Source organism: Pseudophryne corroboree, chromosome 3, assembly GCF_028390025.1.
Source record: "Pseudophryne corroboree isolate aPseCor3 chromosome 3, aPseCor3.hap2, whole genome shotgun sequence".
Classification (NCBI taxonomy): Eukaryota; Metazoa; Chordata; class Amphibia; order Anura; family Myobatrachidae; genus Pseudophryne; species Pseudophryne corroboree.
Window position 1 is genome coordinate 579,855,293 of NC_086446.1, and position 24,707 is coordinate 579,879,999.

The 24,707-nt window shown below is 46.0% G+C and overlaps 1 protein-coding gene across 3 annotated transcripts in view; it reads left to right on the plus strand.

Moving 5' to 3' along the window:
* The window catches only part of NFKB2 (nuclear factor kappa B subunit 2), a 165,160-nt gene that overhangs the window by 93,435 nt on the left and 47,018 nt on the right, over positions 1–24,707 (plus strand). For all 3 annotated transcript variants that reach the window (XM_063961398.1, XM_063961397.1, XM_063961399.1), the window contains 6 exons: positions 1,671–1,769; positions 8,948–9,099; positions 10,321–10,433; positions 10,754–10,912; positions 23,783–23,887; positions 24,464–24,549. In XM_063961398.1, the coding sequence (XP_063817468.1) occupies positions 1,671–1,769; positions 8,948–9,099; positions 10,321–10,433; positions 10,754–10,912; positions 23,783–23,887; positions 24,464–24,549 (714 nt within the window). The remainder of the gene's footprint in view (positions 1–1,670; positions 1,770–8,947; positions 9,100–10,320; positions 10,434–10,753; positions 10,913–23,782; positions 23,888–24,463; positions 24,550–24,707) is intronic.

Here is a 24,707-nt window from a genome sequence, read left to right on the forward strand (position 1 = left end):
TGAACGCCAAATCCTAGCCAGAAAGGGTATTCCCGGGGAAGTCATCCCCACTCTACTTAAGGCTAGAAAGGAGGTAACGGCGAAGCATTATCACCGTATTTGGAGAAAATATGTGTCTTGGTGTGAATCCAAGAAGACTCCTATGGAAGAATTTCAGCTGGGTCGGTTCCTCCATTTTTTGCAAGCGGGTGTGGATTCGGGCCTGAAGTTAGGCTCCATTAAAGTGCAGGTTTCGGCATTATCAATTTTCTTTCAAAGGGAGTTGACTTCGCTTCCAGAAATACAGACCTTCATGAAAGGCGTACTGCACATCCAACCTCAATTTGTGCCCCCAGTTGCACCGTGGGACTTTAACGTGGTGTTACAGTTCCTTACATCACATTGGTTTGAACCTTTACAAAAGGTTGAGTTGAAATTTCTCACTTGGAAAGTGGTCATGCTATTGGCCTTGGCATCCGCAAGGCGGGTGTCCGAATTGGCGGCTTTGTCTCACAAAAGCCCCTATCTGATTTTTCATGAGGATAGAGCGGAGTTGAGAACTCATCAACAATTTCTACCGAAGGTGGTTTCTTCGTTTCACATGAACCAACCTATTGTGGTGCCGGTGGCTACTGAAGCCTTGGCTGATTCAAAGTCCCTTGATGTGGGCAGAGCTTTGAAAATTTATGTAGCCAGAACGGCTCGGGTGAGGAAAACAGAGGGTCTGTTTGTCCTGTATGCGGCCAACAAGGTTGGCGCTCCTGCTTCTAAGCAGACTATTGCACGCTGGATCTGTAATACGATTCAGCAGGCTCATTATCGACTGGATTGCCGTTACCGAAATCGGTGAAGGCCCATTCCACTAGGAAGATGGGCTCATCCTGGGTGGCTGCCCGGGGCGTCTCGGCATTACAGCTTTGCCGAGCAGCTACTTGGTCGGGGTCAAACACTTTTGCAAAGTTCTACAAGTTTGATACCCTGGCTGATGAGGACCTCCTGTTTGCTCAATCAGTTCTGCAGAGTCATCCGCACTCTCCCGCCCGGTTTGGAGCTTTGGTATAAACCCCATGGTCCTTTTGGAGTCCCCAGCATCCTCTAGGACGAAGGAGAAAATAGGATTTTAATACCGGCAAATCCTTTTCTCTTAGTCCGTAGAGGATTCTGGGCGCCCGTCCCAGTGCGTACTCGATCTGCAGTAATTGTACATAGTTATTGTTTAAGTTACACAAAGGTTGTGTTTGTTAAAGGTCAGGCTGTTGCTGATCTTTTTTGGTTCACACTGTTAACTGGTTTTAGTTGTATACCATGTTGTACGGTGTGTTGTGGTATGAGCTGGTATGTATCTCACCCTTAATTTAACAAAATCCTTTTCCTCGAAATGTCCGTCTCCTCTGGGCACAGTTCCTATAACTGAGGTCTGGAGGAGGGGCATAGAGGGAGGAGCCAGTTCACACCCATTCAAAGTCTTATAGTGTGCCCATGTCTCCTGCGGATCCTGTCTATACCCCATGGTCCTTTTGGAGTCCCCAGCATCCTCTACGGACTAAGAGAAAAGGATTTACCGGTAGGTATTTAAAATCCTATTATTCCTTTGTACACCATTGTTTAGTTAGTGATTAGCAGCCATTTTAAATTAATATTTCCTAATTTTGTACTAAATGGAAACCCTACTAACATATCGATCTTTACAGCGTGGTTTCCGATTTCGCTATGTATGTGAGGGGCCGTCCCATGGAGGATTACCAGGGGCATCCAGCGAGAAGGGAAAGAAAACCTATCCAACAGTTAAAGTGAGTGTGCCACACATTGTATAAAGTAAACCATTACATTAAATTGAAGCCATGATGATTTTCATCGGTAAAAACCTCTATAAAATGTGGCTAAACTTGAAATGTATTTAACAAAGTTACATTGATCTATAATCTGATGCAGAGATGTACTCAAACCCAGTTTTATAATAATTGAGTGATTATTGGTGGATTGCATATGTGAATGTGCCACCATGGTCATGTGACGGTAGTCGCATAGAGGATTTATTTGCAAACTGATTGACAGGGCAGTGGCGCACCCAGGGGGGTTTCTGAGTACCCAGAACCCCCCACCCCCCGACAACACAGATTTTCTCCTACATCCAGGCTGGGGGACACTGGACAATGAAATTGCTGATGGGGACCACGGGAGCTGGCACTCTAACAACGCTACAACTTTAAATATAAGCTCCTCCCCTAAGCAACTCCCAGTAGGCCAGTGTGAATTAAGCGCCTGTTGAAGCTGGGCATCTATTGATAGGGCTGCGGTGGCAGCCTTTCTAGTGTTAGGTTTTTGTTGATTTGTAATGTTTGCCTCCGGCTACACCCACTTTGGGTGTACTGTTCTCCGGACAGGTGCCTGAGCGTTCCCTCCCCTAGGGGCGGCTGTTGAACGTAACATTGTCCCGGTGTTTCTCAGCCTGGATGTAGGAGAAAAGAGGATGCTTACTGTTGAATCTTTTTCTCTAAAGCCGGCTGGGGGACACAGAGTTCACTCCCTCACGCCCAGTCTTGAAGTTCTTTGTCTTGCCTGCTGTTCTGTTTTGTTGTGGTTGTTACAGTGTCACTGGGTTACTACTTCTCCTTTCCGGGCTATTTTTAGGTTGCAGTGGGCTACAATCCTCTTTTTTTATCTGTTATTACCAAAGCTACCTGCAGCAACCCGCACTTTAAGCCACTCCCCTGTTGCCATTTGATCATGCCCCTTTTAAAAGTCCACAAATAATGTTGTGAGGGTCATGGGGTCTAATGATGTGATGCACACTGCACCACCCCATCAGTGATCCATAATGACTTGTCTGCTGTTGCTGCACCTACGTAACTACTAGTAAGTAGGGTGGGTGGGTGGGTGGTCGAGCATGACACTGTGTCTGAGATACTATACACATTAAATGTATGCTGTCTTCAAACACTACAACGCTGTGTCAATTTAACATTTCAATCATTAAGATGTCAGGATCTTAATGATTGAAATGTTGACTTGACACAGCGTTGTAGTGTTTGTGTCTTTATTTGTGTCCGAGTGCTGCACTATATGAGGACATGTTGATTTGCTACGTGGGGGCATCAGACCATGTTATTCATACAAGTGATCAGCGACGGATACTGGCTCTGTAGGCATCTGCTGGGACTCACACAGCCACCGATGGGCGTCTACATACAAATCCAGATGGCTACTGCATTTGCATACAGTCGCTGCACACACATTCTCATCTGCGTTAGCACACATCCCTGTCTCAGACCCAAGGGCAAAACTAGGGATAACTTCAAGTGTCAAGTTCATGTAAAATCTTTCTTTCTCTAACGTCCTAGTGGATGCTGGGAACTCCGTAAGGACCATGGGGAATAGCGGGCTCCGAAGGAGGCTGGGCACTCTAGAAAGATTTATGACTACCTGGTGTGCACTGGCTCCTCCCACTATGACCCTCCTCCAAGCCTCAGTTAGATCTTGTGCCCGACCGAGGTTGGATGCACACTAGGGGCTCTCCTGAGCCCTTAGAAAGAAAGTATAGATTTAGGTTTTTTATTTTCAGTGAGACCTGCTGGCAACAGGCTCACTGCAGCGAGGGACTAAGGGGAGAAGAAGCGAACTCGCCTGCTTGCAGCCGGATTGGGCTTCTTAGGCTACTGGACACCATTAGCTCCAGAGGGATCGACCGCAGGCCCAGTCCTTGGTGTTCGGTCCCGGAGCCGCGCCGCCATCCCCCTTACAGAGCCAGAAGCAAGAAGAGGTCCGGAAAAACGGCGGCAGAAGACATCAGTCTTCACCAAGGTAGCGCACAGCACTGCAGCTGTGCGCCATTGCTCCTCATGCACACCACACACTCCGGTCACTGATGGGTGCAGGGCGCTGGGGGGGGGGGGGGGGCGCCCTGAGCAGCAATATAAACACCTTGGCTGGCAAAAATACATCACATATAACCCCCAGGGCTATATGGATGTATATTAACCCCTGCCAGATTCCATAAAAATGCGGGAGAAAAGTCCGCGAAAAAGGGGCGGAGCCTATCTCCTCAGCACACTGGCGCCATTTTTCCCTCACAGCTCCGTTGGAGGGAAGCTCCCTGGCTCTCCCCTGCAGTCTACACTACAGAACAGGGTTAAAACAGAGAGGGGGGGCACTAAATTTAGGCGCAGTATAAATTATATAAAAGCAGCTATAGGGGACATAACTCAGTTAGTCCCTGCATTATATAGCGCTCTGGTGTGTGCTGGCATACTCTCACTCTGTCCCCCCAAAGGGCTTTTGTGGGTCCTGTCCTCATTGGAGCATTCCTTGTGTGTGTGCGGTGTGTCGGTACGGCTGTGTCGACATGTTTGATGAGGAGACTTATGTGGAGGCGGAGCAGATGCCGATAAATGAGATGTCGCCCCTGTGGGCCGACACCAGAGTGGATGGATAGGTGGAAGGTATTAACCGACAGTGTCAACTCCTTACATAAAAGGCTGGATGACGTAACAGCTATGGGACAGCCGGCTTCTCAGCCCGCGCCTGCCCAGACGTCTCAAAGGCCATCAACGCTCCCTCAGATGGCAGACACAGATGTCGACACGGAGTCTGACTCCAGTGTCGACGAGGTTGAGACATATACACAATCCACTAGGAACATCCGTTACATGGTCCCGGCAATATAAAATGTGTTACACATTTCTGACATTAACCCAAGTACCACTAAAAACAAAGGGTTTTATGTGTGGGGAGAAAAAGCAGGCAGTGTTTTGTTCCCCCATCAAATGAGTGAATGAAGTGTGAAAAAGCGTGGGTTTCCCCGATAAGAAACTGGTAATTTCTAACAAGTTACTGATGGCGTACCCTTTCCCGCCAGAGGATAAGTTACGCTGGGAGATATCCCCTAGGGTGGATAAGGCACTCACACGTTTGTCAAGGTGGCACTGCCGTCTTAGGATACGGCCACTTTGAAGGTACCTGCTGATAAATAGCAGGAGGCTATCCTGAAGTCTGTAATTACACACTCAGGTACTAGACTGAGACCTGCAGACTGTTGCAGCGTGGTCTGTACCCCTTTCAAACAGGGATACTATTTTGCGAACATAAGACGTCGTCTTATATATGAGGGATGCACAGAGGAATATTTTGCCAGCTGGCATCCTGAATTATTGCAATGTCCATTCTGTCAGGAGGGTATTGGAGACCCGACACTGGACAGGTGATGCTGACTTTAAAAGGCACATAGAGCCTTATAAGGGTGAGGAATTGGTTGGGGATGGTCTCTGGGACCTCGTATCCACAGCAACAGCTGGGATGAAAATATTTTACCTCAGGTTTCCTCACAGCCTAAGAAACGCACTGTATTATCAGGTACAGTCCTTTCGGCTTCAAAAAAGCAGGCGGGTCAAACGAGGGAAGAGGGAAAAAGCTGCACCAGCAGCCAGTCCCCAGAATCAAAATTCTTCCCCTGCTTCCTCTGAGTCCACCGCATGACGCGGGGGCTCCACAGGCGTAGCCAGGTACGGTGGGGGGCCGCCTCAAAAATTTCAGCGATCAGTGGGCTCGCTCACAGGTGGATCCCTGGATCCTTCAAGTAGTATCTCAGGGGTACAAGCTGGAAGTCGAGGCGTCTCCCCCCCGCCGTTTACTCAAATCTGCCTTGCCGACAACTCCCTCAGGCAGGGAGGCTGTGCTAGAGGCAATTCACAAGCTGTATTCCCAGCAGGTGATAGTCAAGGTGCCCCTACTTCAACAAGGACGGGGTTACTATTCCACACTGTTTGTGGTACCGAAACCAGCCGGTTCGGTGAGACCCATTTTAAAATGGAAATCCTTGAACACTTACATAACAAAGTTCAAGATGGAATCGCTCAGGGCGGTTATTGCAAGCCTGGACGAGGGGGATTACATGGTATCCCTGGACATCAAGGATGCTTACCTGCATGTCCCTATTTACCTTCCTCACCAGGAGTACCTCAGATTGTGGTACAGGATTGCCATGACCAATTCCAGACACTACCGTTTGGACTGTCCACGGCACCGAGGGTGTTTACCAAGGTAATGGCAGAAATGATGATACTCCTTCAAAAAAAAAAAAGGGAGTTTTTATTTATCCCATACTTGGATGATCTCCTTATAAAGGCAAGGTCCAGGGAGCAGTTACTGGTCGGAGTAGCACTATCTCAGGAGGTGCTACAACAGCATGGCTGGATTCTGAACATTCCAAAGTCACAGCTGGTTCCTTCCACTCGCTTACTGTTCCTGGGGATGATTTTGGACACAGAACAGAAAAAAGTGTTTCTCCCGCAGGAGAAAGCCAAGGAGCTGTCATCTCTAGTCAGAGACCTCCTAAAACCAAAAAGGGTATCGGTGCATCGTTGCACACGAGTCCTGGGAAAAATGGTGGCTTCATACGAAGCAATTCCATTCGGCAGGTTCCATGCGAGGACCTTCCCGTGAGACCTCTTAGATAAGTGGTCGGGATCGCATCTTCAAATGCATCAAATGATAACCCTGTCTCCAAGGACCAGGGTGTCTCTACTGTGGTGGATGCAGGGTGCTCATCTTCTAGAGGGCCGCAGTTTCGGCATACAGGACTGGGTCCTGGTGACCACGGATGCCAGCCTTCAAGGCTGGGGAGCAGTCACACAGGGAAGAAACTTCCAGGGCCTATGGTCAAGTCAGGAGACTTCCCTACATATAAATTCTGGAACTGAGGGCCATTTACAATGCCCTAAGTCAGGCAAGACCCCTGCTTCAAAACCAGCCGGTACTGATACAGTCAGACAACATCACGGCAGTCGCCCATGTGACCCGACAGGACGGCACAAGAAGCAGGATGGCAATGGCAAAAGCCACAAGGATTCTCCGATGGGCGGAAAATCACGTACTAGCACTGTCAGCAGTGTTCATTCCGGGAGTGGACAACTGGGAAGCAGACTTCCTCAGCAGACACGACCTACACCCGGGAGAGTGGGGACTTCATCCAGAAGTCTTCCTGCTGTTGGTAAACCGTTGGGAAAGGCCACAGGTGGACATGATGGCGTCCCGCCTCAACAAAAAGCTAAAGAGATATTGCGCCAGGTCAAGGGACCCTCAGGCGATAGCTGTGGACGCTCTAGTGACACCGTGGGTGTACCAGTCGGTTTATGTGTTCCCTACTCTGCCTCTCATACCAAAGGTACTGAGAATAATAAGATGGCGAGGAGTAAGAATGATACTCGTGGTTCCGGATTGGCCAAGAAGGGCTTGGTACCCGGAACTTCAGGAAATGATATCAGAGGACCCATGGCCTCTGCCGCTCAGACTGGACCTGCTTCAGCAGGGGCCCTGTCTGTTCCAAGACTTACCGCGGCTGCGTTTGACGGCATGGCGATTGAGCGCCGGATCCTGAAGGAAAAGGGTATTCCGGAAGAAGTCATTCCTGCGCTTATTAAAGCCAGGAAAGATGTTACGGCAAAGCATTATCACCGCATGTGGCGGAAATATGTTGCATGGTGCGAGGCCAAAAAGGCCCCAACAGAGGAATTTCCACTAGGTCAATTTCTACATTTCCTGCAAGCAGGAGTGAATATGGGCCTAAGTCTAGGCTCCATTAAAGTACAGATCTCGGCTCTGTCGATTTTCTTTCAAAAAAAAAATTAGCTTCAGTACCTGAAGTTCAGGCATTGTGAAAGGAGTGCTGCATATTCAGCCCCCGTTTGTGCCCCCTGTGGCACCTTGGGATCTCAACGTGGTGTTGAGTTTTCTTAAAATCACATTGGTTTGAGCCACTAAAAACCGTGGATCTAAAATATCTCGCGTAGAAAGTGGTCATGTTATTGGCCTTGGCTTCAGCCAGGCGAGTGTCAGAATTGGCGGCTTTATCATGTAAAAGCCCTTATCTGATTTTCCATATGGATAGGGCAGAATTGAGGACTCGTCCCCAATTTCTTCCTAAGGTGGTGTCAGCGTTTCACCTGAACCAGCCTATTGTGGTGCCGGCGGCTACTAGTGAATTGGAGGACTCCAAGTTGCTAGACGTTGTCAGGGCCCTGAAAATATATGTTTCCAGGACGGCTGGAGTCAGAAACTCTGACTCGCTGTTTATCCTGTATGCACCCAACAAGCTGGGTGCTCCTGCTTCTAAGCAGTCTATTGCTCGCTGGATTTTAGTACAATTCAGCTTGCACATTCTGTGGCAGGCATACCACAGCCAAAATCTGTAAATGCCCATTCCACAAGGAAGGTGGGCTCATCTTGGGCGGCTGCCCGAGGGGTCTCGGCTTTACAACTTTGCCGAGCAGCTACTTGGTCAGGGGCAAACACGTTTGCAAAATTCTACAAATTTGATACCCTGGCTGAGGAGGACCTGGAGTTCTCTCATTCGGTGCTACAGAGTCATCCGCACTCTCCCGCCCGTTTGGGAGCTTTGGTATAATCCCCATGGTCCTTACGGAGTTCCCAGCATCCACTAGGACGTTAGAGAAAATAAGAATTTACTCACCGGTAATTCTATTTCTCGTAGTCCGTAGTGGATGCTGGGCGCCCATCCCAAGTGCGGATTGTCTGCAATACTTGTAAATAGTTATTGTTAACTAAAGGGTTATTGTTGAGCCATCTGTTGAGAGGCTCAGTTGTTTTCATACTGTCAAACTGGATATAGTATCACGAATTGTACGGTGTGATTGGTGTGGCTGGTAAGAGTCTTACCCGGGATTCTAAATCCTTCCTTATTTTGTCTGCTCGTCCGGGCACAGTGTCCTAACTGAGGCTTGGAGGAGGGTCATAGTGGGAGGAGCCAGTGCACACCAGGTAGTCATAAATCTTTCTAGAGTGCCCAGCCTCCTTCTGAGCCCGCTATTCCCCATGGTCCTTACGGAGTTCCCAGCATCCACTACGGACTACGAGAAATAGAATTACCGGTGAGTAAATTCTTATTTTTTCCATTCTTATAATTTCACAGTATATTCTGTGTATGTTTGTAGGCTTACAGTATGTTTCATTTCAGATCTTTAATTATGTTGGTATGGCCAAGATCGAAGTGGATTTGGTAACACACACGGACCCGCCACGTGTTCACGCTCACAGCCTGGTGGGAAAGCATGCCAACGAAACGGGAAATTGCGTGGTGACTGTAGGACCTAAGGATATGACTGCTCAGTATGTATCATTGCAGACCCGACTCTGCCAGTCTGTGTTCTCACTTCCTGCACTGCTATCTCGTATGTATGGGAGTATCTCACTCTGGCTTCCAAACACAGGAAGTGGGGGTGATTCAGATGTGGACGGAAAGAGCATTGCTGCTGCTTACTTAGAAGCAGCAGCAATACTCAGATGCTGGGTGTAGGCATCCAATTTTAGCTGCCCCCCAGGGAGGGGGGTTAGGGTTAGGCTGTGGGGAGGTTAGGGTTCGGCACCACCAGGGGAAGGTTTGGTTTAGACACTAAAGCTAGGTACACACTATACAATTATCTGGCAGATACTCTGCCAGATCTGGCTCGTTGGAATGGATGAGAGCAAATGACAGTTGACCATTTGCTCCCAAACACTGGAAAACAAACAAAACCTGCCATTCATACAAATTAGTTCAACACAAATTTTACCAACTTGGGTGACCGACAGTTTTTGTCCGTTTTCCAGTGTTTGGGAGCAAATGGTCGATTGTCATTTGCTCTCATCCATTACCAGATTTTCATTCCAACCAGCTAGATCTGGCAGATTATCTGCCAGATATTTGTATAGTGTGTACCTAGCTTAAGGGATAGCGTTAGGGGTAGGCACTATGAGGGGAGGTTAGGGTTAGGCTGCGGGAAGGAAGGGGTAGGGGAGAGGGGATAACAGACTTACCGCTCCCCTGTTGGGATTTCAAAGATCGGGATACCGGCATCGGTATTGTGACCGCCAGCATCCCGTCTGGCTCATGCACAATATACTGAACATCGATACATTGTGTACTTTGTGCCACTGCGACCGGACCTGTATCACTGGAGATGTGTAAAGTATCCCAGAAAGCCAATCACAGCTTTGATTCGTAATCTCTATCCTTGTTAAATTATTAGTTATGAAATGGTCTATTCTAAAATATTGTTAGCTACTAATCAAAGTGTCTTTTCCTATTCATCTATATGGGTGACACAGACTAAATTATGGGGGTTAAATCCCAGTAATCTCAGTAAGAGCATTTTTAGAAAAGAAAAAAGTATCCACCATCTCCTCCCTTTTATATAACCTTTCCCCCGACAGGGGAGCGTGCGTTCTTTAAGTGCGCTGAGTGGGAAGAGTCACAGGTTTGGGGATTGTCTCCTTTTGTTTTTGTTGTTATTATTAAAGACAGATGCATATTTGTTTTTACAACTTTTTGTATTCCTGATTTATTTCCAGGTTTAATAACTTGGGCATTGTTCACGTCACGAAAAAGAGCCAGATTGAAATATTGAAAGACAAGATGAGACAGCAGATACTGAGGAATTGTAGGGGGTCACGCACGCTCACAGGTGAGGCTCCATATCCCAGGACCTTTGTAGTGTTACTTACAGAATATGCAAAGTGTGCCGTTGAAATGTGCCAGTAAAGACAGTTGGTCACTTACACTTGGCTATGCATTTGTGGCTGTGTTACCCACCTTCACGGTTACCTGACTGCATTCTTTCTTCACTACACCCTAACTGCATACTAGTGTCATACTAGGGTGACACCTGAGCTAACTGCTAGATGTCAACTGGGGAAGCATTTCATAGGGAGATGTTGTCCCACCATGGAGCTATTGAATAGCTTTGATCCTGCTATAGATTACAATGGACTTTTTCTTGAACAGAACTTGATGAGAAGAAGATTGAGGCTGAAGTTAAAGAGCTGAAGAAAGTTACAGATTTGAGCATCGTTCGGCTACGGTTCACAGCCTATTTGCCCGACAGCTCGGGAGCTTATAACCTTCCTTTGAAGCCAGTGATCTCAGATCCCATCCATGACAGCAGTAAGTAATGCATATTTGCTACACACACATGGGGTGATTCAGAGTCGGCCGCAGGGAAGCCATTGATTGCAGGTGTCTGATGGTTTCCCTGTGCGCAGGCACACAGGCAGCAGCGATATGAAATACATGGCGATCCATGCAATTTTGATTGGCATTTATGGGTGGTAACTGAGTAGGTGGTTGGTGGGCTAGCAGTCACAGGAGGGCTTGTGTCTAAAGACGCAGTTGCACTGACATCGACGGCCAGACATTAAATGTACTTTGTGTTGTATGTTGTCTACTTTAACCAACCAAGGTGTCTATGTACTAAGCCTTGGCGAGAGATAAAGTGGACAGAGAAACGTTCCAGCCAATCAGCTCCTAATTGCCATGTTACAGACTGTGTTTGAGAAATGACAGGAGCTGGTTGGCTGGGACTTGATCTCTGTCCACTTTATCTCTCTCTAAGTCTTTGTACATAGACTCCCAAGTACCATATCATCAACAAAATTAACTTTAGTGATTTTACATAAAACCTATAGGGATTTAATGGATGATATAGTTGCATGTTATTACATAAAATCATATAGCCACTTACATATAACGTGAAATGCTAATGCCAAAAGAACAAACAAATGAGAATTATCACAAACATTTTATTACTAGTAACTGGATAGAAACTTGCTATATTTGTGGATTCTTTAATTGTATATAGTTTTTATTTTGTGTGAGCAGATCACTTCAGATGTGTACAATCAGTAAACTGTTCACTGGTAGAATCGACGTGCAAAGGTTGTCTGCATAGTTCCATATAAGGGCTACTTCCAGGCGTATGCAGTGGCTGGGAGTGTTTCACTCTAACTAGGAAGAAGGCCACAGGGATTCCACTACAACGTTAGTTATTTATTTAGTAACAGTTTCTTATATAACGCAGCATATTCTGTTGCACTTTACAACTGGAACAACAGTAATAGTAGAAAACTGGGTAATAACAGACAGACTGAGGTAGAAAGCTCTGCTCGTAAGTTTACAATCTATAGGGAATAGGCATTGTTACACAAGGATAGATGCTACCTATTGCATAATGGGCCAGTTAGATTACAATGGTTCTTGATGGGCTGCATGATATGGCCACCCTAACAATGTTGGCCAAGGGACAGGAGGATGTGAAAATGAAGAAAGACAAAATATGTGAGGATATTTGGGGACTGTACAGAGGGGATGTAATTAGATAGGGAGGCATTGCGGATTATTTGGTTGGGTCTGGAATTTGATAAGTTTGTCTGAAGAGGTGAGTTTGCAGGGAACGCTTGAAGGTTTGGAGACTAGAGATAGGTCTTATTGTGCGTGGGAGGGCATTCCACAGAGCGGGTGCAACCCAGAAAAAGTCCTGTAATTTTGAGTGGGAGTGAGTAATGCGTGTGGATGAGAGACGCAGATCTTGTGCAGAGCGGAGAGGTCAGGTTGGGAGATATTTTAAGATGAGCGAAGAGATGTATGTTGGTGTAGTTTGGTTAATAGCCTTGTATGTGAGTAAAAGTATTTTATATTGATTATGGTAGAATACCGGTAACCAATGGAGGGACTGACAGAGCAGATCTACAGACGATGAACATCTAGCGAGGAAGATTAACCTTGCAGCTGCATACAAAATAAATTGTAGTGGTGAGAGCAGATTTGTGGAAAGACCAGTAACGAGACTATTACAATAATCAATGCGGGAGATAATGAGAGCATGGATTCGAGTTTTTGCTGTGTCTTATGTAAGATATGGTCATATTTTGGATATGTTTCTTAGATGTATGTAACATGGTTTTGAGACAGATTGAATGTGGGAAACAAAGGACAGTTCAGAGTCAAGAATGACACCTAGGCAGCGAGCTTGTGCGGTAGGGTTGATTATTGAGTTATCAACAGTGATAGAGATATCCGGTTGGAAACTACTATTGGACGGTGGAAATATAATGAATTCTGTTTTGGAAATATTAAGTTTGAGGTGGCGAGATGTCATCCAAGATGAAATGGCAGAAAGGGATTCAGTGACATGGCTCAATACAGATGGAGACAAATCTGGAAAGGATAGGTAGATTTGAGTATCATCCGCATACAGATGATGAAATCTGAAATTGCTGATTAGATTACCAAGAGATGAGGTATAGATTGAGAGGACTTACTGTAAGACTAAAGGGCTGTATTCACGGCCCGATTTGGAGAGAGATGTGTGCTGAGCGTGCGGGGGGAGACGGGGGGGGAGCTCATTTCAGATTGAGGCCAATCTAGCACCAGCGATAGCGCTGCGCGGCGCTGCGCATCGCTATCGCTGTGGGGGTACACACAGAGAGATCACTGCTTATAATCTAAGCAATCTAGTCAGATTGCTTAGATTTTAAGCAGTGATCGCACCGTGAGTACCCCACTTAAGTCTTGATACAGGTAACAAAGGGGAGCGGATTCAGAGAAGCAGACACTGAAAGAGCGATTAGATAGGTAGGATGAGAAACAGTAAAAGACTCTGTCCTGGAGACCTAGGGATTCTAGTGTTTGTATGAGACGAGGGTGGTCAACAGTGTCAAAAGCAGGAACATTGGCTGTTATTTACACAGGTAATAGCCTTCCTTGTACAGTAGCAGTTACTGTCAATCTGCTTCCATTGGATACTATTCTTGCTATAGTTATTCCTTTTACAGTGAGCGGTCAGTAACAGGATGGCTGCCTGTGGTGAGTAATCCTGGCTGTCAGGCCGTGTAATGTAATGCACATATGCTGCAGAGAGACATGCTGGACAAGTTATCATGCTGTATTTTATGCAGGATAGTTGGGGCTGTATAATGTGCTGTAGTCCAAAATATATCATTTTGCATGCATGGTTGGGATAGTGGTTAGCATTACTGCCTCACAGTCCTGAAGTCATGAGCTCAATTCCTAATCAAGGCACCATTAATATGCAGTTTGTATGTTCTCACCATGTTTGCATAGGTTTCCTCAGGTTGCCCGGTTTCCTCCCACATTCCAAAAACATAAGGGTAGGTTGATTGCTTTAAACTAAAAAAGAAAAACCCTGTTGTGTATGTGTGTGTACTGTACATGTGATAGGGAATATGGACTGTAAGCTCCCCTGGTAACTAATGAAACATTATCTGTAAAGCATTGCATAATATGTGTGGCTACATAAATTACTGTTATTAAATAAATATATTATAAAGGACACTTAGGGGGGAATTCAAAATTACCGCAGGTAAAATAGGGAGGTAGCCTCGGGCATTATCGTCCAATGCTAGTCACTTGGACTCCCTATTTCACCTGATAGCCTTGTTAACATCCGTTAACGTAGCATGATAACATGGGTTAGCAGGCTTTAACATGAAGAATCCGTTAAAAGTTCAAGGAATAGTACGTTAACAGAGTCGCGGCAATCGTTAATCCGCTAGTTATCAGGGATTTTTTTTCGACCTACTGAGGCAGGTGAAAAAAATCGCTGATAAATGCTCTAATTGGATAGCCCCAGGGGGATCAATTTGCCCATGGTACTCTAATATGGCTAATTCAATTCTGCCCTTAGAGTCTACATCACAGCGTCTGTTATTGTGGGTTTAGATATAGCCACTCCGTTCATCTTCACATTTTGGGGGTCATTCCGAGTTGATCGCTAGCTGCCGTTGTTCGCTGCGTAGCGATCAGTGAAAAAAATGGCTAATCTGCGCATGCGCACTCGTGTCGTACGGGTACGAAGTCCATTGTGGTTTTGCACAGGTTCTAGCGATGCTTTCAGTCGCACAGCCGAACGCAAGGAGATTGACAGAAAGAGGGCGTTTATGGGTGTCAACTGACCGTTTTCTTGGAGTGTTTGGAAAAATGCAGGCGTGGCCGGGTGTTTGCTGGGCGGGTATCCGACGTTATTACCGTGTCACTCGTCGCAGCAATCATCGCACAGGATAAGTAACCACAGGGCTGGTCTTGTTTTGCACAAAATGTGTTTGCAGGCACTCTGCTGCACAGGCGTTCGCACTCCTGCTATGCTAAAATACACTCCCCCGTGGGTGGCAACTATGCATTTGCACGGCTGCTAAAAACTGCTAGCGAGCGATCAACTCGGAATGACCCCCTTTGTTGGAACCTTGCCACTTATTGAATCTCCCATTGTATGCTACTAGGTTACGTAGATAGAGGAAGATGTACTAAGCCGTGGACAGAGAGAGGGATATGTACTAAGCCGTGGAGAAAGATAAAGTACGCTCCTTACTGCCATGTTACAGGCTGTGTTTGAAAAATCACAGTTAGGAGCAGATTGGTTGGCAGTTTATCTCTCTCCACTTTATCACTGTCCAAGGCTTAGTACATCTGCCTGATAGTACCAGCCAGTCAGCTTCCTAACTGCCGTGTTACAGGCTGTTTTTGAAAAATGGCAGGAGCTGGTTGGTTGGTACTTTATCTCTCTCCACTTTATCACTCTCTCCAAGGCTTAGTACATCTGCCATGATGTGTAAAAATTAACAGGATTGGTTGGTTCTTTATCTCTCTCCAAGCTTTGATACATCTCCCCTATAATGTCTTTTGCAATGTGTCTTTTAACCCCTTAAGTGGCATGCCCGGAAATCTTCCCGGCTTGCCAGCGATGACAGTGCTGGCAACCCCGGAAGATTTCTGGGCATACTAGTTACTGATGTCCCAGGGAATCAGTACACTCCATTATGGAGTTTAGCCCGCCCCCTGGACTCCTATTGGCCAGGGGCGCGGCTTAGCAGTAAAATGCATAATGCTGATTCCCGGGCACCGCAATCAGCTCTGTGGCTGGCGAACCCGCGGGCGATCGCCAGGCGATTACCTCGCCATGCCCCATCACTTGACCCCCCCCGCTCCCACTTCAATTTAAAAACACCCCCCCCCCCCCCCCCCTCCCCAGGGTGTGTTTTTAATTGAAAAACTTGCCACTGAAGTTGTTAAAGCATGTTTCTTCTACGTCCTAGAGGATGCTGGGGACTCCGTAAGGACCATGGGGATAGACGGGCTCCGCAGGAGACATGGGCACTTTAAGAAAGACTTTAGGTCTGGGTGTGCACTGGCTCCTCCCTCTATGCCCCTCCTCCAGACCTCAGTTTGATACTGTGCCCAGAGGAGACTGGGTGCATTACAGGGAGCTCTCCTGAGTTTCCTGTCAGAAAGTATTTTGTTAGGTTTTTTATTTTCAGGGAGCCTGCTGGCAACAGACTCCCTGCATCGAGGGACTGAGGCGAGAGAAGCAGACCTATTTCTGTGAGTTTCAAGGCTCTGCTTCTTAGGCTACTTGACACCATTAGCTCCAGAGGGAGTCGGAACACAGGTCTCACCCTGGAGTTCGTCCCGGTGCCGCGCCACCGTCCTCCTCACAGAGCCGGAAGATAGAAGCCGGGTGAGTATGAGAAGAAAGAAGACTTCAGAGGCGGCAGAAGACTTCAGATCTTCACTAAGGTAACGCACAGCAGTAAAGCTGTGCGCCATTGCTCCCATATACCTCACACACGGCAGTCACTGTAAGGGTGCAGGGCGCAGGGGTGGCGCCCTGGGCAGCATATGAACCTCTCTCTGGCAAAAGTATATATGTATACAGCTGGCCACTGTATATATATATATATATATATATATATATATATATATATATGTATAAGAGCCTCCGCCAATTTTTAGTGTATTTGAGCGGGACAGAAGCCTGCTGCCGAGGGGGCGGGGCTTCTCCCTCAGCACTCACCAGCGCCATTTTCTCCACAGCACAGCTGAGAGGAAGCTCCCCGGACTCTCCCCTGCTTATACCACAGTGAAAGAGGGTTTTAAAGAAGAGGGGGGGGGGGGGGGGCATATATACATATACACAGCGCTACTGGGTAAACATATATTTATTGTGTTTTTTCCTAGGTCATATAGAGAAGACGGGGAGCAAATGAATGTGGTGTCTCCGTCGACAACGCCGACACCTGACTGGATGGATATGTGGAATGGTTTATGTGCTAATGTAAATTTATTGCACAAAAGATTAGAGCTGAAGCTAGGGTACAGCCAGGGAGTCAACCCATGTCTGTCCCTATGTCGCAGGGACCTTCGGGGTCTCAAAAGCGCCCACTATCCCAAATAATAGATACAGATACCGACACGGATTCTGACTCCAGTGTCGACTACGATGATGCAAAATTACAGCCAAAATTGGCTAAATGTATATGATTATTGCAATAAAAGATGTTTTGCATATCACAGAGGAACCCCCTGTCCCTGACACGAGGGTACACATGTATAAAGGAAAGAAACCTGAGGTAACCTTTCCCCCCTCACATGAGTTGAACGAATTATGTGAAAAAGCTTGGGAATCTCCAGACAAAAAACAGCAGATTCCCAAAAGGATTCTTATGGCGTATCCTTTCCCGCCAACGGACAGGATACGGTGAGAGTCCTCCCCTAGGGTGGAAAAAGCATTGACACGCTTATCCAGAAAGGTAGCGCAGGCCATCCCAAGATACGGCTACCCTCAGGGATCCTGCTGACCCCAAGCAGGAGATTACCTTGAAGTCCATTTGCACACATTCTGGTACCTTACTCAGACCGGCAATTGCGTCGGCCTGGGTTTGTAGCGCTGTAGCAGCATGGACAGATACCTTATCAGCGGAAATTGAGACCCTAGATAAGGATACCATTTTATTGACCCTAGGGCATATAAAAGATGCGGTCTTATATATGAGAGATGCTCAAAGACGCTATGTCGACTTCTGCTAGACGAGTACTATGGACCCGGCAATGGACAGGTGATGCCGACTTAAAGAGGCATATGGAGGTTTTACCTTACAGGGGTGAGGAATTGTTTGGGGAAGGTCTCTCGGACCTGGTCTCCACAGCTACAGCTGGTAAATCTAAATTTTTTGCCTCATATTCCCTCACAGCCTAAGAAAGCACCACATTTCCAAATGCAGTCCTATCGATCACAAAGAAACAAGAAAGTACGAGGTGCGTCCTTTCTTGCCAGAGGTAAGGGCAGAGGAAAAAAGCTGCACAACACAGCTAGTTCCCAGGAACAGAAGTCCTCCCCGGCCTCTGCAAAATCCACCGCATGACGCTGGGGCTCCGCTAAAGGAGTCCGCCCCAGTGGGGGCACCTCTTCGAATTTTCAGCCACATCTGGGTTCACTCGCAGGTGAATCCCTGGGCAATAGAAATTGTTTCTCAGGGTTACAAGCTGGAATTCAAAGAGGTGCCTCCTCGCCGGTTTTTCAAATCGGCCCTGCCAGCTTCTCCCCAGGAAGGGGAGATAGTGTTAAATGCAATTCACAAATTGTATCTTAAACAGGTGGTGGTCAAGGTTCCCCTGCTTTAACAAGGAAGGGGATATTACTCAATCCTGTTTGTAGTCCCGAAACCGGACGGTTCGGTCAGACCCATATTAAATTTAAAAATTCCTGGACCTATAATTGAAAAGGTTCAAGTTCAAGATGGAATCGCTAAGAGCGGTCATCGCCAGCCTGGAAGGGGGGGATTTTATGGTATCTCTGGACATAAAGGATGCATACCTTCATGTTCCCATTTATCCACCTCATCAGGCGTACCTGAGATTTGCGGTACAGGTTTGTCATTACCAATTTCAGACGTTGCCGTTTGAGTCTTCCACGGCCCCGAGGATTTTAACCAGGGTAATGGCGGAAATGATGGTGCTCCTGCGCAAGCAAGGTGTCACAATTATCCCGTACTTAGACGATCTCCTCATAAAAACGAGATCAAGAGAGCAGCTACTGAACAGCGTATCACTTTCACTGAAGGTGTTACAGAAACACGGCTGGATTCTCAATATCCCGAAGTCGCAGTTGGTTCCGACGACTCATCTGACTTTCTTGGGCATGATTCTGGATACAGACCAGAAAAGAGTTTATCTTCCGATAGAAAAAGCTCAGGAACTCATGACTCTAGTCAGGAACCTATTGAAACCAAAACAGGTGTCAGTGCATCACTGCACTCGAGTCCTGGGAAAGATGGTGGCATCATACAAGGCCATTCCCTTTGGGTACCTGCTGGACAAGTGGTCCGGGTCACATCTACAGATTCATCAGTTGATCTCCCTGATCCCTAGGGCCAGGGTATCTCTCCTGTGGTGGCTGCAGGGTGCTCACCTTCTAGAAGGCTGCAGGTTCGACATTCAGGAGTGGATCCTGGTGACCACGGACGCGAGCCTCAGAGGTTGGAGAGCAGTCACACAGGGAAGAAACTTCCAAGGTCTTTGGTCAAGTCAAGAGACTTGTCTTCACATCAACATCCTGGAACTGAGCGCCCTACTTCAAGCGGAGACATTACTGCGCGGCCAACTAATTCTGATCCAGTCAGACAACATCACCGCAGTGGCTCATGTAAACCGCCAAGGCGGCACATGGAGCAGAGTGGCAATGGCGGAAGCCACCAGAATTCTTCGCTGGGCGGAAATTCATGTGGGCGCACTGTCAGCAGTGTTCATTCCGGGAGTGGACAGCTGGGAAGCAGACTTCCTCAGCAGACATGACCTGCATCCAGGAGAGTGGGGACTTCATCAGGAAGTCTTCGCACAGATTGCAAGTCAGTGGGGATTACCCCAGATAGACATGAGGGCGTCCCGCCTCAACAAAAAGCTACAGAGGTATTGCTCCAGATCAAAAGATCCTCAGGCGGTAGCTGTAGACGCCCTAGGGACACCGTGGGTGTTCCAGTCGGTCTATGTATCTCCTCCTCTTCCTCTCATACCCAAGGTGTTGAAAATAATAAGAAAGAGAGGAGTGAGAACAATTCTCATTGTTCCAGATTGGCCATGAAGGACCTGGTGTCCGGATCTGCAGGAGATGCTCACAGAAGATCCGTGGCCTCTTCCTCTAGGACAGGACCTGTTGCAACAGGGGCCCTGTCTGTTCCAAGACTTGCTGCGTTTGACGGCATGGTGGTTGAACGCCGGATCCTAGCGGAGAAGGCATTTCGGATGAGGTCATTCCTACGCTGATAAAGGCTAGGAAGGACGTGACTTCTAAACATTATCACCATATATGGCGAAAATATGTTTCTTGGGAGGCCAGAAATGCTCCTACGGAAGAATTCCATCTGGGCCGTTTCCTTCACTTCCTACAAACTGGAGTGAATTTGGGCCTAAAATTAGGCTCCATTAAGGTTCAGATTTCGTCCTTATCCATTTTTCTTTAAAAAAGAATTGGCTTCTCTCCAGGAAGTACAGGCTTTTGTGAAGGGAGTGCTGCATATTCAGCCTCCTTTTGTACCTCCGGTGGCGCCTTGGGACCTTAACGTGGTGTTGAGTTTCCTTAAGTCGCATTGGTTTGAACCACTTAAAATGGTGGAGTTAAAATATCTCACTTGAAAGGTGGTCATGTAATTAGCCTTGGCTTCGGCTAGGCGAGTGTCGGAATTGGCGGCTTTGTCTCATAAAAGCCCCTATCTGGTTTTTCCATATGGATAGAGCGGAATTGCGGACTCGTCCTCAATTCTTGCCTAAGGTGGGGTCATCTTTTCATATGAACCAACCTATTGTGGTTCCTGTGGCTACACGTGACTTGGAGGATTCCGAGTCCCTTGCTGTGGTCAGGGCTTTGAAAATTTACGTGGCCAGAACGGCTAGAGTCAGAAAAACAGAAGCACTGTTTGTCCTGTATGCAGCCAACAAGGTTGGTGCCCTGCTTCAAAGCAGACTATTGCTCGCTGGATCTGTAACACGATTCAGCAGGCACATTCTATGGCAGGATTGCCGTTACCAAAATCAAGGCCCATTCCACTAGGATTGTGGGCTCGTCTTGGGCGGCTGCCCGAGGGGTCTCGGCACTACAGCTGTGCCGAGCTGCTACTTGGTCGGGTTCAAACATCTTTGCAAAGTTCTATAAGTTTGAGGCCCTGGCTGAGGAGGACCTCCTGTTTGCTCAATCGGTGCTGCAGAGTCATCCACACTCTCCCGCCCGTTTGGGAGCTTTGGTATAATCCCCATGGTCCTTACGGAGTCCCCAGCATCCTCTAGGACGTAAGAGAAAATAAGATTTTAAACCTACCGGTAAATCTTTTTCTCGTAGTCCGTAGAGGATGCCTGGGCGCTCGTTCCAAGTGCGGACTAATTCTGCAAGACTTGTATATAGTTTTGCTTACATAAGGGTTATGTTATAGTTTTCATCGGTCTTGGACTGATGCTGTGTTGTTTTCATACTGTTAACTGGTTAGTATATCACAAGTTATACGGTGTGATTGGTGTGGCTGGTACGAATCTTGCCCTTGGATTAACAAAAATCCTTTCCTCATACTGTCCGTCTCCTCTGGGCACAGTTTCTCTAACTGAGGTCTGGAGGAGGGGCATAGAGGGAGGAGCCAGTGCACACCCAGACCTAAAGTCTTTCTTAAAGTGCCTATGTCTCCTGCGGAGCCAGTCTATCCCCATGGTCCTTACGGAGTCCCCAGCATCCTCTACGGACTACGAGAAAAAGATTTACCGGTAGGTTTAAAATCTTATTTTAAACATACTTAGATGTAAACAATCTTGTTACAGCTAAACGCGTGTGTAAACGCGCCCTAATCCCATCTAATTCCATTTACAGTGTCTATCATTTTGTATTTTTACTCCTGTTATAGACTCTTAACTAATGTAAACCACTTCTTCCATGCAGAAGTTTACATAACCGTAAACAGATATAGGATACCAGGGGAAATACAGATTGCTTTCTGGCTTTTCCATTCTTGATTCTCAGGGTTTTTTTTTTTCACTGCAAGAATAACGGAGTTATAATGGTGAAATAATTTATATGATACATTACCAATCAAGGGGAAATTTTTCAGTCATTTTTGTGAACTACAGTATACAAAAGAAACATTTTATCTACATTCTGTAATTTGTATTCAATGCACTTATTGCAAGATTTTTTAAATTAAAAATGAAAACTGCAGGATCGTAATACTGGTCACTGCACACTTAATTAGTTGGTTGGAGGGGCTTATTTTCTGTTGGAGGTAAATAGGCTACTTTTCACTACAGGAATGTACTGCTGTTGGGAATTTGGAAATGTTGGGAATCCAATAATGCTGGAAAAACTTTATTCATGTTTATATGTTCATATATCAATGGGAATGAGTTGCTTCAAATTAAGCTTTACTATTAGACATAGATCATTTCCACTTATACACAATTATAAAAAAAACTATGTTACTGTTATTGATTATGAAAATGTTAAACTAGAATCTCTTTGAACACTTCATAAAAGCCTATAGTAAGTAGTACATTAATCCTACATATTCCTTAGAACATTTTGTTCAATTACAATTAAAAACCAGCCACACTGTTTGTGTTGCAGAGCAGTTTATCTATGTATGGTGCAAAAAGTTCCATGTAGAAAAAGACATACAGGTAGCTCGCAGGTTCTTCTCCCAATACATTATCCTAACATAACCAGGGTAGTGCTAAACGGGGCCCAGGCCGTGAATTGGGGCAAGCACTGCAAAGGGGTACATTTGTCCCCATCCGCAACTCACCCGGGCCCCTCTTATCAGTTGTTACCCAATATTAATCTAGCCGACCTCCGATGACATCATTCAGGAAGTTTTGTGTAAGAATAAAACAAATTATTGTGGTTCTAGCCAACATGAATCATGTGTAAATTGGAGTGCTCATCCTGATTTTTGCACATAACATTATGCAATAAAGGAAGGAAAAGATTATATCGTGTAGAGTGGATAGTGGGAGCAGGTACATAATATTGCTCAGAGTCTTGAGTGCTTGAGAGTATATCTAGTGATGGATGGGCAGGGCTTTTAATAAAGAGGATAAGTAGTAAAGGTTTCACTTGTGCACAATGATATTAGAAAGTAAGTGAAAGACCTGATACTCACTGGTGGTGTATTGTGTAGAATTGAGAGAAGTGTGCATAAAAATACACATCCATCTTTTTGACATGTAGGCCCTCTAGTGGCTTCAGAGCTAACAGCAGTTGGGAGATCATGTAGTGCAGACTCGAACAAATGTATTTTATTAACATTTATAAAGCAACAGCGCATTCCATTGTGCTTTACAATTGGGAACAAAGCATTAATAAAACAATTCTGGGTAATAACAGACAGACAAAGAGGGAAGATGACCCTGCTGATAAGCTTACAATCTATAGAATCTTTTTGCTCTCCAGGTGTTGTGTAACTACAAGTCCCAGCAAACGCACCCAGCTTGCAGATCATGTTGGCGCTTGTAGTATCACAGCAGCTGCAGAGCAGATTGTCCAGGCTTGATGTAAGACAGCTGTAGCTGTGTTGGTTTCTAACTCTGGAGGTCATTTATGACACACTTGATATGCGCTTGTACTTGGTTAGTCCGCCCATGGCACATCAAGTGCAGTATGTATGTAAACGCTCCATACTGTATTCTAAAAATACTACTCATTTATGGCTTCACTTTATCATGTGAGTGAGACGTTACATGGGAACAATCTTCAATACATGTTATAAGCTTTCATGTTTGAAGTTTTTAATTAGATTACTCCGTATGAAACTGGAAATTTTCAGCCAAAGTGCAACACAGAGGGGGACAGTGTTCACCATTGCGAGTATAGGATGAGATGAGACCTGAAAACTGGCAACTCTAATATGGGTCCAAATGTGTGACCATGTGACCTTCTGCACAGCTCTGCTGCAAGCCAACGCACCTTGGTGGAAATCTAGGTCCACCTGCACAAATTGTGACATGCAGCAGGTCCCAATCTGGTTTTGCACTGCACAGTGGGCATCTTGTGCTTCTTAGATTGCCTCCACTGATGCTCAGTATTTTCTTGTTTCATTACAAATTTTTTTTAAACTATTGATCTCATGCTATACGATCTTGGTGATATGAGAAAAAAAAAACTGTTTCTCTCCTGGTTTTATTTTGGAAGACATGCATCCTATTTATTCTTTGCAGAATCTCCTGGAGCATCAAACCTGCGCATTTCTAGAATGGACAAGACAGCGGGTTCTGTAAAAGGAGGGGATGAAGTGTACCTCCTCTGTGATAAAGTGCAAAAAGGTTTGTTATTACATGTGACAAATTAATCTACATCTACTTATTTGTCTATTTAGATGAGTCTTATCAAACATGTGACACCTTACCTTTGGTTAAAGACTACCGCTGATCGTTTCCTGCTTCCAAATGCCATAAACACACCCATTACCCTGAGAAGTAGATTTGTGGGGGTTTTCCCTTGATACTTTCACCATTTACGGCTGCTTAATACATTGATGCTCTCCGCTATATCTAATCTTATTTGTTACGTTTTTACATTTATTTTTCAGCATTTGCACGATATCTGAATTCTTGACTAGGAGACACTTAGGAGCCAAATGACATTTTATTAAGTTATTAATTTTGGGAAAACTAAGTCAGGAGTTTGTTTCTTTGCTAATGTAATAAAGCACTTTTCCACAGTCAGATGTACGATTACTGGTGTTAATCATCTTGTGTTTTTATAAAAACAAGTGGGAAGAATATGCATTGTGGGATTCAAGATCCAGAATGGTGCATATGTGCAACGTGTTATGAGGGCTGGTAGGTGTATTGTCCTTGTACAGTGTGCTTTACGTGGCACCCTCCTTACTCTTGCAGATGACATTGAAGTGAGATTTTATGAAGATGATGAAAACGGATGGCAGGCTTTCGGGGACTTCGCACCAACTGATGTTCATAAGCAGGTATTATTAATTCACTGTCCATATTGTAGCCAGTTATGCAGCAGTGGAGTCTGTGCAGGATAAGATGAAGAATGCTTGTACTGCTGATGTAATATGTACTGTACATATGAAAGTGGGTGTACTATGGTATGCCGGCGGCCGGGCTCCCGGCGACCAGC